This window comes from Stegostoma tigrinum, chromosome 8 (genome assembly GCF_030684315.1).
Source record: "Stegostoma tigrinum isolate sSteTig4 chromosome 8, sSteTig4.hap1, whole genome shotgun sequence".
NCBI classification, from domain to species: Eukaryota; Metazoa; Chordata; class Chondrichthyes; order Orectolobiformes; family Stegostomatidae; genus Stegostoma; species Stegostoma tigrinum.
This window is the reverse complement of record NC_081361.1, coordinates 84635961-84653150: the sequence shown is the minus strand read 5'-3', so window position 1 is coordinate 84653150 and position 17190 is coordinate 84635961. Positions and strand designations below refer to the sequence as shown.

The 17190-nt window shown below is 43.9% G+C and overlaps 1 protein-coding gene across 4 annotated transcripts in view; it reads right to left on the bottom strand.

Moving 5' to 3' along the window:
- The window catches only part of abca4b (ATP-binding cassette, sub-family A (ABC1), member 4b), a 156406-nt gene that overhangs the window by 131162 nt on the left and 8054 nt on the right, over positions 1 to 17190 (bottom strand). For all 4 annotated transcript variants that reach the window (XM_059648065.1, XM_059648068.1, XM_059648067.1 and 1 more), the window contains exon 2: positions 4218 to 4326. In XM_059648065.1, coding sequence (XP_059504048.1) covers positions 4218 to 4283 — 66 coding nt within the window. In that variant the 5' untranslated portion in view covers positions 4284 to 4326. The remainder of the gene's footprint in view (positions 1 to 4217; positions 4327 to 17190) is intronic.

The window sequence follows — 17190 nt, the reverse complement described above, 5'->3', positions numbered from 1 at the left end:
CCAGCAGCTCTCAGTCAGTATGTAACTTTCTGATTGTAGCACAACTGCTTACAACTCTCTGCAGCACTGTCCATGTATTATTACTTAACAGAGGAGACTGGAAACATCAGCCTCTACATAGCCTAAAGTAGCTATCTATTCCAATAAACTAGGCTTTTGATTATAACAAGCCCCATACCAGCTTAGTAAATCACTGTATAAGTGCACCAAACAATCACCTTAACTGTTCTTATATTAAATAACTCGCAGCTTTCTTCCATGGCATTGGAAATTATATAAATCTAAATAGCCAATGACTTAATTATTAAGTTAACTTGTTGCAACTAACTTATCTTCTTATCCAGCTTCTATTTCATCTAAAACCCAGCTGTATTTAGTTTGCTTTGTAGAGATATTGCCTGTGGTAATGATGGCAATCTTGTCAGTAAATTTTAGGAACATCCACCTGCGCAGAATAATGTGGAAAGTGAGGAGTGAATCTACCGCCTTGTTAGTTGCACTGAGGGGGCTCCCACGGACTGAACTGTTCACTGTGCACAAACTGAGGGTAAAATCCATTTCTATGCTGTTAGATTTGCTGTCAACATCTTTAAAAAGTTGCATCTTGTTGGGTGAGGTGTAACTAGATTTTTAATAATGCATTAATTTCAAAATTACTACAGTACCTGTGGAAGATCAAATCTCTCCATAATATGAAAAAATTAGCATGCTTTTAATATTTTTCTGCTTTATTAAAGGAATTTTTGCTTTTAATTTAGTCTAATCTGAGATAATTCATAAACATTTATGCCATTATTTGAAAATATCAATTGTAAAAAAGGATAAGTCAATATTTTTAACTGCCCGTTGGTTGTGTGTGAACTCTATGATACCATTAGTTTTAATCTGTTTGCACCCATAACTGCTGCTGCATTCCAAGGCACCTCTTTGAATTTGACACTAGATTTAAACAGCAACAGGCAAGGGGGAGAAAAAGTGCCTCTCTGATCGCTAAATATTTGTGGGCAATCTGTTCTGATGTCCTTTGCCTACTTGCTGATTGTAAAATCCAGTCAGAAGTCACACACACCAGGTTATAGTCCAACAGGTTTATTTGAAACCGCAAGCTTTCAGAGTACTGCTCCTTTGTCAGGTGAAAACTTCTGATTTCAAATAAACCTGTTGGACTATAATCTGGTGTCGTGTGACTTCTGACTTTGTCCGCTCCAGTCCAACACTGGCATCCCTACACCATGTAAAATCTAGACCACTATTGCAGTAAACATTTTCACAGCATTCATCACGATTGTTGGACAATGAATGTGGTTTGAGGAATAATTACAATTTCTAAATAATCCCATTTCTGAGATTGTGTCTCCATCTCGGGCAACCACCTAAAAACTGATATCTACTTCAAGGCCACCGACTCCAACAGCTACCGAGAATACACCTCCTCCCATCCACCTTCCTGCAAAAATGCTGTCCCCTATTCCTAATTCCTAATTCCTTTGCCTCTGCCGCATCTGCTCCCAGGATGAAGCATTCCACTCCCGTACATCTCAGATGTCCTCGATTTTCAAGGGCTACAACATTCCCCCCGGCAATGATCAAGACTGTGTTTCCCACATTTCCTGCAACTCATCCCTCACACCCCCGTCCCCACAATAACAACCTAAAGAGAATCCCCCTTGTCCTCACGTACCACCCCACCAACCTCCGGATCCAACGCATCATCCTCCGACACTTCCGCCATCTGCAATCCAAACTCACCACCAAAGACATTTTTCCAACCCCACCCTTGTCTGCTTTCTAAAGGGACCATTCTCTCCATGACTCCCTTGTCTGCTCCACACTCCCCTCCAGCCCTACCACACCCGGCACTTTCCCCTGCAACTGCAAAAACTGCTACACCTGCCCCCACACCTCCTCCCTCACCCCCATCCCAGGCCCCAAGAAGACTTTCTACATCAAGCAGAGGTTCACTTGCACATCTACTAATGTGGTATACTGCATCCGCTGTAGCTGTTGTGGCCTCCTCTACCGCGGGGAAACCAAGTGGAGGCTTGGGGACCGCTTTGCAGAACACCTACACTCGGTTCACAATAAACAGCTGCACTTCCCAGTTGCGAACTATTTCAACTCGCCCTCGCATTCCTCAGATCCATCCTGGGCCTCCTGCAGTGTCACAACGATGCCACCCAAAGGTTGCAGGAACAGCAACTCATATTCCGCTTGGGAATCCTGCAGCCCAATGATATCAATGTGGATTTCACAAGCTTCAAAATCTCCCCTCCCCTTACCGATCCCAAAAGCAGCCAAACTCGTCCCCACCTCCCTAACCTGTTCTTCCTCTCACCTATCCCCTCCTCCCACCTCAAGCCGCACCTCCATTTCCTGCCTACTAACCTTATTCTGTCCCATTGACCTGTCCGTCCTCCCTGGACTGACCTATCCTCTTCCCACCTACACTCACCTCTACAGGCTCCATCCCCACCTCTTTGACCTGTCTGTCTCCTCTCCACCTATCTTCTCCTCTATCCATCTTCAATCCGCCTCCCCCTCTCTCCCTATTTATTTCAGAACGCTCTTCCTGTCCCCCATTTGTGATGAAGGGTCTCGGCCCGAAACGTTAGCCTTCCTGCTCCTCTGATGCTGCTTGGCCTGCTGTGTCCATCCAGCTCCACACCTTGGTATCTCTCATGCTCGCTGAGTCAGTCTGTTTGGTTGCAAGCATTTTGTCACTCTGCTAGGTAACATCGTCAGTGCACCTCTGGTGAAGTATTGGTGTGTGTTCTGTCCCACTTGTTATTTATGTCCCCCGGTTTGCTGGGCTGGTTGGTATTATTTCTGGTTTTGTTTTTCAGTGGTTTGTACACAGGGTCTAGTTCAATGTGTTTGTTTGTGGAGTTCCAGTTGGAATGCCAGGCTTCCAGGAATTCCCCTCTGTGTCTCTGTTTGATTTGTGTGATTATTGATGTCACGTCTCAGTCAAATTTGTGTCCTTCATTGTCTGTGTGTAGTGAGATAAATGAGAATTGGTCATGTCTCTTGGTGGCTAGTTGGTGTTTGTGTATCCGTACAGATAATTTTCTCCCGGTTTAACCAATGTCGCCTTTCTCACAGCCCTTACATGGTATTTTGTCCACTACTCCAGTTTTGCTAGTTTTTGGCATGGGATCCTTTGTGTTCTTCAGTAGCTGTCATAGGGTGTTTGTTGATTTGTGGGCTACTCTTGGACAACCACCCTACAACAGCTACAGACGAACGTAAATGAACACAAACTGAGGCATGTAAGTAACAAGCGGGACAGAACACCGCCGCTTCACCGGAGGCGCACTGACCATGTTACCTAGCAGGGCAACCAAACCCACTAGCTTCGCAAGCATGTCTACAACTTCATCCACAACCCGAGTTAGCAATCTTCTTGAAAACTTTTCAGTTCCATTTCTAAATAAGAGAGCATTGTTGAATCCCCATATTGGTTTCTGATGCTGGCTGCCAGAAGATAAAATAGAGGCCAAATAGAGGAGAGAATTACCACCTGTGTGCAATTCCAGAATTTCATTCAGCTTCTCACCTGGTAATTGACTCTAAGCCAGATATAAACAAAACAAAATCCAAGTCATCCTGTTGAATACAATGCTCATCTGTCTGTATCACAAAAAGTCCCGTTCACCTTTTTTTGCTGGTGCTCACTGACTCACCTTAGCGCCTGGCTAAACAATATCTTGATTTTAAAATCCTCATCCTAGTTTTCAAGTCACATTGTTTGGCCTTGCCTATTCCTATCAACCCCATAGCTCTCTAAGATATCAATACTCTTTCAATCCTGGCTACTTGAGCATCCCTACTTTAAATCATTCCAACTTTAACGACTGGGCTGAAATATCAGAAATTCTCTTCCTAAAACTTTCCACCTCTTTTTTTCCATGTAGAGTTATCCTTAAACCCACCTCTTTGACAAAATATTTAGTTATATGTGTATGTGGTTTGACATCAAATTTCATTTGATTATATTCCTGTGTAATGCCTTTGAATGTGTGTTGAGGGTGCTATATAAATGCATATTGCTGTTGTCAAAGTAAAAATAGCTAACTGATCTCATTGACAATCTGCTAGTCCAATGTCTGGACTTGTTTACACAACATTTGATCCCATATTAATGGTCTCTTTATTTCACTTCCTTTCTCCTGTTAAGTGATGTGGGAATGAATGCAAGCCTTTGTTCAGGCACTGACCTTTTGTCTCTTCCTGAGCGTCCAGTTCTTCCAAAGCAGCAGAGAGATCTGATTGGAGAAGCTCATTCTCTTGCCTCTCTCCCACTACAGTCATTTAGTGTGTGCAATTCTATAAAATAAACAGCAACCGCGTGAGACACCAGCTTTACAATTGACCGAAAGAATTGAATTATTTTTAAAAGCAGGAAGGAGGTGCAGTTCAAGAGATGCTACTGCTGGACTCAGACATCCTTAAACTTCCATAAATAGCTGGTTAAACCAGTGATTAGCTGAAATACACAGAGCGGATGAGTTGCAGAATGTTTAGCAGAATTAGTCACTAGAGAAGCAGAGGTGCTGAAAGCTTAAGCAAAATAAATCAGAAATGAAACCACAAATCAAAAAAGTAATTTTTGGTGGTAGCTGTCATTCCTCAGAGTCATTAGGTTCTGGATTCTAGTCCCAAGCTGCTGGTCTTGAGCATAAAAATCAAACCTTTCAGTGCAGTCCTGAGGGAGTGCTGCATTGTAGGAAGTGGCATGCTATGCATAAGATATGAAATGTTGGCTCTTATTGCCTGCTTGAGTGGCTGTAAAGGATCGCATGGCATTATTTTAAAGGGCTGGGTGAATCTCTAGTGCCATTGCTAAATCCTCCAAATTCAGTGGCAAGAAGTGGGAAGTGAGGGAGTTTGGGGAGTGGGGGGTGCTGCTGGTGGTGGCAGGGTCCAACAGCACCATCCCATCTCCTCATAAGCCAAAATGCCCAGCATCAAAGTACTAGTACTCTAACTCAGCTCCCCTTGGCAGAACTGGTTATTTATATGCTTGACACAATACCCCTGAAGCAACTATTGGCACAGTGGCTCAGTGGTTAGCACTGCTACCTCACAGAACCAGGGTCCTGGGTTTGATTGAAGTCTCGGGTGGCTGGCAGCGTGGAGTCTGCACATTCTCCCTATGTCTGCGATGGTGTCCACCAGGTGCTCTGGCTTCCTACTACAGTCCAAAGATTGCAGGTTGGGTGGATTGGCCACACTAATTGTCCGTAGGGATATGTAGGGTTAGGTGGATTAGCCATGGGGAATGCAGGATTACAGAGATAGGGTACTGGGGTTGGACTGGGTGGGGTGCCCTTCAGACGGCTGATGCACACTTGATGGACCAGATGGCCTGCTTCCACACTGTAAGGACTCTATGAACTGCTAGTACCAGAACTCAGTCACAACAGGAGACTCCCATGAAGATGGTTGGTGCAGACTTGATGGGCCAAATGACCTGCTTCCACAATGTAAGGATGATATGGACTGCTCTACCTAGAACTCAATTACAACAGAAGATTCCCATGAGGATGGTGAAAGTGCCTGAGGGATGTCCTTCAAGTATCTTGGAAAAAATCATCAAGAACTCATGGGACTTGTTGACCGACCAAGAGTTCATTCAGGACAGCACTGGAAATATTGACAAGCTTCATCAGGACCATGCAGGTGGGAAGTGAAGGTGTTGTGCACAGCACTCGTCCCCAAACAATTCATACCTGACAATCCAAGCACCATCTGACCCCTGACATGGCAGAGTCTGCAGATCATGCATTGACCTGTCAGCCATTTCAGAACCCTTTGAACCAGAATGGAAGCAAATCACCCAAAATCCCAAAGGAAGAAGGATGTTTGTGGAAGTTTGCTTTGAGCAATTTGGCAGCTCTATCTGCTACATGACAACAATGAATGTACTTCCAAAGTGCTTAATTGGCTGTCACATCCTTTGAGATGCCTGGTGAGAGGGATTATTTTATATAAATATATTATGTTGTTTTAAGGAAATACATAGCAGTGTTACTTAAAGAGAAATGGCAAGTTGATACATCAGATATTCATCGTTCATCAAATGATTTTTCTCTGCGATCTCGAAAAAAGTCATTTTCCTTTACAAATGCTGTTTGATCTGCTGTCTGTTTCTAGTGTTTTGCATTTTTATTGGTTGTATAGGGGAGAAATGAGCAGTGACCATAGCATTTCTATGAATTCCAGCAAATTGCCTATGATATGCTCCAATGGTATAACAGCTCTCTGACATTCACTGTCCACCTGACAAATAACCATGTGGCTAAGGGACTGACGCTTGTGGTCACCTGCAGAACCACAGAACAGTGTGACTCTAGCAACCAAAGGAGAGACGAAGAACTAGCACAGACCTGAAAAGGAACCTGAAAGCATTGGGGGCTCCATTTTTATTTCAGGAACATAAGAATCTGCAAACAACTCTTGACATTGCATTTCAAGCTGAAACTAATTCCTAGAATACAATTGGCAATGTTCTCTCTCAGACAGCATCGTCCTTGGAGTTTTATTCTTAGAAATTCCAGTACAGAAAGGAGCCACTGTGTCAGTATTGGTACAGGATTATTTTGGAGCTGTGAAACTTTTCTGCTTTAAGCTTTTTCATAGATTCATAGAATAATACAGCACAGGAGGAGGCCATTCAGCCCACTGTATCTGTGCCTGCTCTTCTGTGCTGGTATCCGATTAATATTACCTGCTGAGCCTTTAGAATAGCACTGGAACCCCTTTTTGATCTTTCAAGTATTTATCCAACGCTCTTTTGAATGCAATTGCTTCCACTTTCCTTTCAGGCAGTACAACCCTGATCTCAGCAATATAAAAAATTCCTTTTTTTGACAATTAATCATTTTAAATCTGCACCCTTTGCCACTTTGACAATTCTGGACTGAAAGCAATCTTCTGTTATTTATTTTATGAAAACATTGGTTGATTTTGAATACTTCCAACAACTCTCCTCTTAACCTTCCCTGTTCTAAAGAGAACAACTCTAGCTCTCGAGTTGCTCCACATAACTAAAGGCCCCATTTTAATAGCATTTTTCTGCGTTCTCGCTAAGGCATCGACATTTTTCATAATACTGGAATTGGACATGCTGCTGCAGCTGAGGTCTAACCAGTGTTTATAAAGTCTTAGCAAAACATCCTGTTCTCCATGCCTCTATTTATAAAGCCAAATGCCTTTTTCACAGCCTTCTCAACTTACCCTGCTACCATTAAAGACTTATACCCTAGGTCTCTGTTCCTGTACCTTCTTTAAAATTTATGTCACATTCCTTTCCCTTATTCTTCTCACAAAAATGGATCACTTCAGAGATGCATGAAGAGAAATGGACTGGTGAAGGCAAGTGTGGGTCCCTTGCAGTTAGAATCAAATAAATTCATAATGGACAACAGTTATAATGGCAGACCAGTTGAACAAACACTTTGGATCCGTGATAACAAAGTGTGGAGCTGGATGAACACAGCAGGCCAAGCAGCATCGCAGGAGCACAAAAGCTGACATTTCGGGCCTAGACCCTTCATCAGAGAGGGGGATGGGGAGAGGGTTCCGGAATAAATAGGGAGAGAGGGGGAGGCGGACCGAACATGGAGAGAAAAGAAGACAGGTGGAGAGGAGAGTATAGGTGGGGAGGTAGGGAGGGGATAGGTCAGTTCAGGGAAGACGGACAGGTCAAGGAGCTGGGATGAGGTTAGTAGGTAGGACATGGAGGTGCGGCTTGAGATGGGAGGAAGGGATGGGTGAGAGGAAGAACAGGTTAGGGAGGCAGAGACAGGCTGGACTGGTTTTGGGATGCAGTGGGGGGATTGGATGAGCTGGGCTGGTTGTGTGATGCAGTGGGGGGAGGGGACGAACTGGGCTGGTTTTGGGATGCAGTGGGGGAAGGAGAGATTTTGAAGCTGGTGAAGTCCTTGGATAGTACTTTGGATCTGTCTTCACTAGGGAGGGCATAAGTAATCTTCAGGAAATGTTAGGGGACAGAGGGTCAAGCATGGAGAAGGAACTGAAGGAAATCCTTATTAGTCAGGAAATGGTATTGGGAAATTGATCGGATTAAAATCCAGTAAGACCCCAGGGCCTGATTCTCTGCATCCCAGAGTACTTAAGGAAGTGGCCTTAGAAATAGTGGATACATTGGTGATAGTTTTCTAGCATTCTGTTAGACTCTGGAAGAGTTCCAATGGGCTGGACGGTAGCTAATGTAACACCACTCTTTTATAAAAGAAGTGGGAGAGAAAATGGGGAATTATTGGCAAGTTAGCCTGGCCAGTGATGGGGAAAGTGCTGGAGTCAATCATTAAGGATGTAATAACAGAGCATTTGGAAAGTGGTGACAGAACTGGTCCACGTCAGCATGGATTCATTAAGGGGAAATCATGCTTGATAAATCTTCCGGAATTTTTTGAGGCTGTGACCTCAAAAGAGTGGGCAAGGGTAAATCAGTAAAAGTTGTGTATCTGGACTTTCAAAAGGCTCTTGATAAGGTTCCACACAAGAGATCAGTAAGGAAAATTAAAGCTCATGGTATCGGAGGTAATGTATTGACATGACTAGAGAATTGGTTGGCAGACCGAAAACAGAGTTAAAATAAATGGGTCCTTTTCAGAGTGGCAGGCAGTGACAGGTGGGGTGCCATAGGGTTTGGTGCTGGGACCTTAGCTGTTCACAATATACACTAACAATTTGGGCAAAGCAATTGAGTGCGATATCTCCAAATTTGCCGACAACACTAAGCTAGGTGACAGTGTGTGCTGTGAGGAGGATACTAAGAGGCTGCAGCGTGACTTGGACGGACTGTTTGAGTGGGTAAATAATCAGAAAATGCCATATAGTGCAGGTAAATGTGAGATTTTCTACTTTGGCCGCAACAGCTGGGAGGCAGATTATTATTTGAATGGTGGCAGTTTAGAGAAAAGTGTGGTGCAATGAGGAACAGTTGCTGAAGCCTGGCAGGCAAGTGTCACAGGCAGTGAGGAAAGCTACTGGCATTCTGGCCTTCACAGTGAGCGGATTTGAGTATCGGAGTAAGGATGTCTTGCTGCAGTTATACAGGGCATTGGTGAGTCCACAACTTTGGACTGAATGCGGTTTTGGTCTCCTAGTCTGAGGAAGGACATTCATGCTATTGCGAGAGTCTATCAAAGGTTCATCAGACTGGTTCCTGGGAAGGAAGAACTGACATATGAGGAAAGACTAGATCAACTGGGCTTGTATTTGCTGGAATTTAGAAGAATGAGAGGAGACCTCATAGAAACATATACAATCCTGATGGGACTGGATAGGCTAGATGCAAGGAGAATGTTCCTAGTGTTGGGAAAGTCCAGAAATAGGGGTCTCAATCTAAGAATAAGGATAAATCATTCTGGACAGAGATGAGGAAGAATTTCTTCAATCAGAGAGTTATGAACCAGTGGAACTCTCTCCCACACAAGGTTGGGACCAGTTCATGAGATATATTCAAGAGGAAGCTGGACATGGCCACTGAGGCTAAAGGGATTAAGGGGGATGTGGAGAGGATGGGAATGGATCACTGAGATAGCATGATCAGCCATGATCATATTGAATGGTGGTGCAGGCTCAAAGGACCGAATGATCTAGTCCTACACCTATTTTCTAAGTTTCTATCTCCTTTATATTTCATCTGCCATGTGTGTCCAGACTAATCCATAACTGCCGGGTCTATCCGCCTCTTTTCGTCTGAACAGAGGTGAAACCTTTACAATCCATGAGTTTCCTAATACTACACCCAAATCGGAGGAGGTTTGGAATATTGTGGTCAAAGTCTACTAATTTCTTCCATTGCATTCATCCACAACCCTGGGATAAATGGATCTTTTTCTGGTCAGCAGTCTGCAACCAGTGAGGTGTCACAGAGCTTGGTGCTTATGGGACAATTGTTTACTGTCTGTAACCATGCCGACCAACTAGTCAAGATGCTATTGAGATGTATGACCAGAGTGCAGGGATAGAAACTGGTCTTGCCAAATTTGGAGTCAACGCCAAAATAGATGAGCAAATAAGTTGCAATGAAGAAATAAGAATTGTACAAATGGATATGGATAGGTTAGCTGAATGGGCTAAGTTGTGTCATTAATGTTGATAAGTGTGAGGTTATCCGGTTCGGTCGGATGAATACAAAAGCACCTTATTATCTAACTGGAGAGAAACTTCAGAGTGCTTCAGTGCAGAGGGATCTGGGAGTCCTCATGAATGAATTGTGGAAAACTAGAATGCAGGTACCACGGGTAATATGGAAGGCAAAGGGAATTTTAGCATTTATTACTAATGGAATATGTAAGTAGGTAAATGTTGCTGTAACTGTACAAGGCATTAGTGAGACCATACCGGAGTATTCCATACAATTTTTGTTCCCTTACTTGAGAAGGGATGTAATTTTGTTGGACACAGCTCAGAGGAAGCTCACTAGATTGATTCCAGTCTTATGAAGACAGACCGAGCTGTGTAGGCCCACACTCTCTGGTGTTTAGAAAATTGAGAGGAGACCTATTTAAGGCATATAAATTGCTAAAGGGAGTCAACAAAGTAGACATAGAAAGGATGATTCTTCATGTAACGTAATCTAGAATGAGAGGTCGTGGATTTAGAATAAGGGTAGTAGATTTAAAACAGAGATGAAAAGAAATTGCTTCTCTCAAGCGGTTATGAATCTGTGTCATTCACTGCCTCTGTAGTGCGGTGGCCGCCGTGATGTTGAGTAAATTTAAGGAGGAGATAGGCATATTTTTAATTAGAAATGGGTTGAAGGGCTATAGAGTTTTCAGGATTTGAGGCTGAGATGAGATCAGCCATTGAATGTGTTAAATGGCTCAAGGGGCTGAATTGTCTTCTCCCACTCCTAGTGCTTATATTCTTATGTTCTAACCTCTGCTCACAACCTAAGACAAAACCCATATGAACTGAGTGGCTGTTCTAATTTAAAGATTGTGAAACTTTAACATGCATCCTCTGCATTTATTGTCATCTTATCCAATGTTGTCACTTCCAACTCCCCCACTGCTTCATTGAGAGTATCCCAGGGTGGAAATGACTATTACGAGGGGGCATCAATGTAAGGTGATTGGAAGACAGTGTAGGGAAGATGTCAGAGATAGGTTCTTCACACAGAGCGGTGGGTGTGCGGAATGCGCCACCAGCAGTGGTGGTGGAGTCAGAAACTTTAGAGACTTTTAAGCAACTCTTGGAGAGGCACATGGAGGATAGTAAAATGTGGGGTATGCAGGGTAGATTGATCTTAGTAAGTTAATAGGTCGGCACAACATTATGGGCCATAGGGCCTGTACTATGCTGTACTGTTCTGTGTTCTATGCTCTTTGTTCTATCCTGTTCTGGAGTGAATTTAGGTATAGAGTATGCTCATTCATGCTCAACTTCATTAAAAACATTGCCTTTTCTGTAACTAAATAAACCCTAACCTTCCATTTGGTATTTATCAGCAATCCTTTCAGTATTTATCTTTCATAACTGGATTTTGAGTTCTCTTTTCTGATTGCTACTGATGCATTCTTGTAATTTCTCTTTGCCTATCTAATTCTCTTTTATTAGATGACTGCTTTACATGTCAGGATGCGTTGACAGAATAGTCTAAAAAAAGCACTGATATCCTGGGCTTTATGAACAAGGGCATTGGTTAGAAGTGCACGGAAGTTACATTAAACCTGTGCAAGAAATCACCATAGTCCCAGACGGCTGCTCTCTCATTAGAGAGATAACCGGCGGAGAGTCACTAAACCTCAGATGGGGGGCAAGGTTGAGAAGGCAGGAACTTCTTGGTGACCTTAGCTGGTGCATGAAGTGAACCCCTGCTGTTAGCATCACTCTGCTTCACAAACCAGTTTCCCAGGCAACCAAGCTAACTGATCCCCATTATAGGCAAAAGAAACAATGGCAACAAGCTTTTTCAGGCATTGACTGGCTAGGATCTGGAATGCACTGCATGACAGTGTGGTGGAGGCAGGCTCAATCGAGGTATTGAAATGGAATTGGACTATTATCTGAAAAGGAAAAATGTGCAGAGCTCCAGGAAGAAACAGGGGAGAAACTCTAAGGTGAATTGTTCTTTTGGACAGCCAGAATAAACACAGTGCCCTGACTGGTTACAGCACAGAAGAAGACCATATGATGATTCCAAGATCGATTTATATTCATATAACAAGCTGTAGAGCTGGATGAACACAGCAGGCCAAGCAGCGTCAGAGGAGCAGGAAGGCTGATGTTTCGGGTCTAGGCTCTTCTTCAGAAATGGGGGAGGGGAGGGAAAGGGGATTCTGAAATAAATAGGGAGAGAGGGGGAGGCGAATAGAAGATGGGTAGAGGAGAAGATAGGGTGAGAGGAGACAGACAGGTCAAAGAGGTGGGGGTGGAGCCAGGAAAGGTGAGTGTAGGTGGGGAGTTAGGGAGGAGATAGGTCAGTCCAGGGAGGATGGACAGGTCAAGGAGGCGGGATGAGGTTGGTAGGTAGGAGATGGGGGTGGGGCTTGAGGTAGAAGGAGGGGATAGGTGGGAGGACAGGTTAGGGAGGCGGGGACGAGCTGGGCTGGTTTTGGGATGCGGTCGGGGTGGGATAGCGGATACATTCTACCATATTAGCAGATGTGCAGGTGAACATCTGTTTGATATGGAAGGTCTCCTTGGGTCCTGGGATGGAGGTGAGGGGGGAGGTGTAGGGGCAGGTGTAGCACTTCCTGGGGTTGCAGGGAAAAGTGTCAGGGGTGGTGGGGCTCGTGGGGAGTGTGGAGCAGAAAAGGGAGTCAGAGAGAGAGTGGACCATTTGGAAACCAGATAAGGGTGGGAAGGGAAAAATGTTTTTGGTGGTGGGGTCAGACTGCAGATGACTGAAGTGCTGGAGGATGATGCGTTGAATCCGCAGGTTGGTGGGTGGTACATAAGGATGAGGGGGATTCTAGTTTGGTTGTTATTGCGGGGAGGGTGTGTGAGGGATGAGTTGCAGGAAATGCGAGAGACATGGTTAAGGGTGTTTTCGACCGCTGTGGAGGGGAAGTTGTGGTCCTTGAAAGACGAGGACATCTGGGATGTACGGGAGTGGAATGCCTCATCTTGGGAGCAGATGCGGTGGAGGCAAAGGAATTGGGAATAGGGGACAGCATTTTTGCAGGAAGTTGGGTGAGAGGAGGTGTATTCTAGGTAGCTGTGGGAGTCGGTAGGCTTGAAATGGATATCGGTTTCCAGGTGGTTGCCAGAGATGGAAACAGAGAGGTCCAGGGAGGAGAGAGAGGTATCAGAGATGGTCCAGGTGAACTTAAGGTTGGGGTGGAAGGTGTTAGTAAATTGGATGAGCTGTTCGAGCTCCTCGTGGGAACATGAGGCAGCGCCGATACAATCATCAATGTAATGGAGGAAGAGGTGGGGATGGGGCCTGTGTAGCTATGAAAGAGGGATTGTTCCACGTAACCTATAAAGAGGCAGGCATAGCTTGGGCCCGTGCGGGTACCCATGGCCATCGCTTTTGTCTGCAGGAAGTGAGAGGAATTGAAAGAGAAGTTGTTAAGGTGAGGATGAGTTCAGCTAAGTGGATGAGGGCCTCAGTAGAGAGGGATTGGTCAGGCCTGCAGGACAGGAAGAAGTTGAGGGCCTTTAGGCCATCTGCATGGGGAATGCATGTGTATAGGGATTGGATGTCCATGGTAAAGATGAAGTGTTGGGGACCAGGGAATCAGAAGTTTTGGAAGAGGTGGAGAGAGTGGGTGGTATTGCGGATGTAGGGTAGGGAGTTCCTGTACCAAGGCGGAGAAAATGGAGTTGAGGTAAGTGGATATAGGTTTGGTGGGGCAGGAGCAGGCAGAGACAATGGGTCGACTAGGGCAGTCACGTTTGTGGATTTTGGGAAGGAGATAGAAGCGGGCAGTGTGGGGTTAGGGAACAATGAGGTTGGAGGCTGTGGGTGGGAGGTACCTGAGGTGATGAGGTTGTGGATGGGTTGGGAGATGATGGTTTGGTGGTCGGGGATGGGATCATGACAAAGGGGGCGGTAGGAGGAGGTGTCAGAGAGTTGGCACCTGGCCGCAGCGATGTAGAGGTCGGTGCACCATACTTCAACTGCACCTCCCTTGTCCGTGGGTTTTATGGTGAGGTTGGGATTGGAGCGGAGGGAGTGGAGTGCTGCACGTTCCGTGGGGGACAGGTTAGAGTGGGTGAGAGGGATGGAGAGTTTGAGGTGATTGATGTCTCGATGGCAGTTGGAGATGAAGAGGTCAAGGGAGGGTAGGAGGCTGCTTCATCTCCAACTGCCGTCAAGACATCAATCGCCTCAACCTCTCCACCCCTCTCACCCACTCTAACCTCTCTAACTTACCATTGTTTCTTCTGTCTTATTCTATATCCTTAGCCACCAGGAAGCTCTAGCTCTGAATGTGCTTACATTATACACCATTTTCTCCTTTGAAGGCCTCCCATTATTCAATTAAAACCTTCTCTATCATTTTTAATTCTGATCTACCAAAATAAGATGACCTATGAGCTCACTGAATTTCATCCTGTTCGAGTTAAGAATCTTACAGTTGTATTCTAAAGGTGACATTTTAATCACTGTTCCTCAAATATTCTTCCACTGAATTATCCTCTACTCAGCTCATTCTTAAAACTAGATATACCATCACTTCATTCCTCAATGGGCTAGAAAGACATTATCAATGAAGCTCTGTTGCACATATGCTGAGAATTCCTCCATTTCCTTGCTCTTGAGATTGTTGCTGTCCTAGTCTATATTAGGGCAATTATCCCTCATCATCACTGCATTATTTTTGTACCTTTCTGAAATTTGCTTGCAAATTTGCTCAGCCAACTTCTTCCCATTTTTTGGTGTACACCCAATTACATTAAAGCTCCTCTGTTCTGCCTTAATTGTGACCCAAATAGATACTATCTTTAATCCTTTACCAAAATCATCTCGCATCAGGGCTATAATAACTTCCTGGATCAATACAGTCATCCCTTCTTTATTCCATTCTCTTTTCTGTTGTTGCCACAAATGTTGAGTTTCTAGCCTTCCCCATTTATCTTCTAATATTCTTTTTTTTCTAAGCTAACTTCCTCTCAAAGGCTGTGACAGTCTCAACTTCAATGGCCACTTGACATAATATCCAAGTGTATAAGAAGACTACTTTAACAGAATTCTTTTAACCACACACGTTTTATTTCTAAATTTATACCAACCTTATTACCAATTCATATATCAGGAGTAATAATCTCCCACCTTTTGCATGCCAAATGTATTCAAAACATTGAATACTACAATAACACTTCTCTGCTCTAATGAATTCAGCTCTAGATTTTGTTTTAACAAAACTACATTCTCCTCATCCTCATAAATGTAAATTGTCTCACATTTCTTCATTGCCTTACAGAGATTCATTACCATCTTCTGGATTTTATATCATTTGTCACGTCTATAATAAATACATTTATTTATGTCCATTTTAGATTTAATCTGACTTTTAAAGATCAGAATAAAGTCTTCCTTGACCCAACAGTTCAGCACATATCACCACACTCCTCACTTCTCCTCAACTTCTTCTCTGGCTTAGGTTGATCACTCTTCTCCATCTCCTCCCTCAGTCACCCATTCCTCTTCCACTCCTGGATAATAAGGTGTAGATCTAAATGAACACAGCAGGCCAAGCAGCATCAGAGGAGCAGAAAGGCTGACGTTTTGGGCCTAGACCCTTCTTCAGGGTCTGTTTAAGTCTCTTGCCACTGCATCTTTCCATCTCCTCTTAGATCTTCCTCTTCTCCCTTTCCTTGGCTGCCCCACCTCCATCCTTCATCCCATCACATTTCCTCTGCATCTCCACAACAGATGACCATGCCTTTTCAATCTTTTTTCCAGCTATTTTCTTCGATGCTTCCATAATTTTCACTGACCCTCTGAAGTACTGATTTCTGATACTCTCCTTTCTCCTTATGGCACACATCCACCTCAGCAAGCTCTTCATTTTCGAAATCAATTCACATTTATCTACAACATGTAAGCTGCCTGACCAACCATGCATTAGACCCAATCTTTACAATAAATTTCTGATGGGACGTTCTCAATTTCTTTGGAACCTGCATTCCATTTGTTTATGCTTGATCATTAAAAATAGGCTATATAGGTAAATAGTTCAATAAATTACTTCAGGTCCCATTTTCTATGTGTACACTAATACTAATCCTCAATTTGGTCTGGCATAGTCTTTTTTATGAGTACTCAAATATAGTACTCACTGAAATGTACTGAGACTGGCTTTATGGAGCTATACAACAAAGGGTTTTGAATGTAAAGTTTGGCAACTCGGGAGGAATTCTTTAGACTCTTCATGCTTCACGGTTGTTTCCAATGACACTTAGGCTGGCATAGCATTGGCCCTTCATTCTCCACAATACTTCAAAAGCTGTTGACTAGCTCAAACATGCCCTCAAGTCCATTGTTGATGCTGTCTCCGGAAAATCTTCAGTATTCCTCACTAAATTGTTTATTGGACACTTTCCCTGTATTTGCAAACTCAAATCTAAGAGGGGCAAACTTTAATGTCCCTAATGCAATGTTCGTACACTTTCCATGACCTTATCTGCCTTGACCACTTTTAAGAAACAGAGAATCTAGGAAGAATAGGCCATTCTGACCTTCAGGCCAACTTCATCATTCAATATAATCACGGCTAATCATCGAACTCGGTGCCATATTCCGACTTACACCCTATATTCATAGAACATAGAACATTACAGCACAGTACAGGCCCTTCAGCCCTCGATGTTGTGCCGACCTGTCATACCGATCTGAAGCCCATCTAACCTACACTATTCCATGTACGTCCACATGCTTATCCAATGACGACTTAAATGGACCTAAAGTTGGCGAATCTACTACTGTTGCAGGCAAAGCATTCCATTCCCTTACTACTCTCTGAGTAAAGAAACTACCTCTGACATCTGTCCTATATCTTTCACCCCTCAATTTAAAACTATGCCCCCTTGTGCTCGCCATGCACATCCTAGGAAAAAGGCTCTCCCTATCCACCCTATCTAACACTCTGATTATTTTATATGTTTCAATTAAGTCACCTCTCAACCTTCTCTCTAACGAAAACAGCCTCAAGCCCCTCAGCCTTTCCTCGTAAGACCTTCCCTCCATACCAGGCA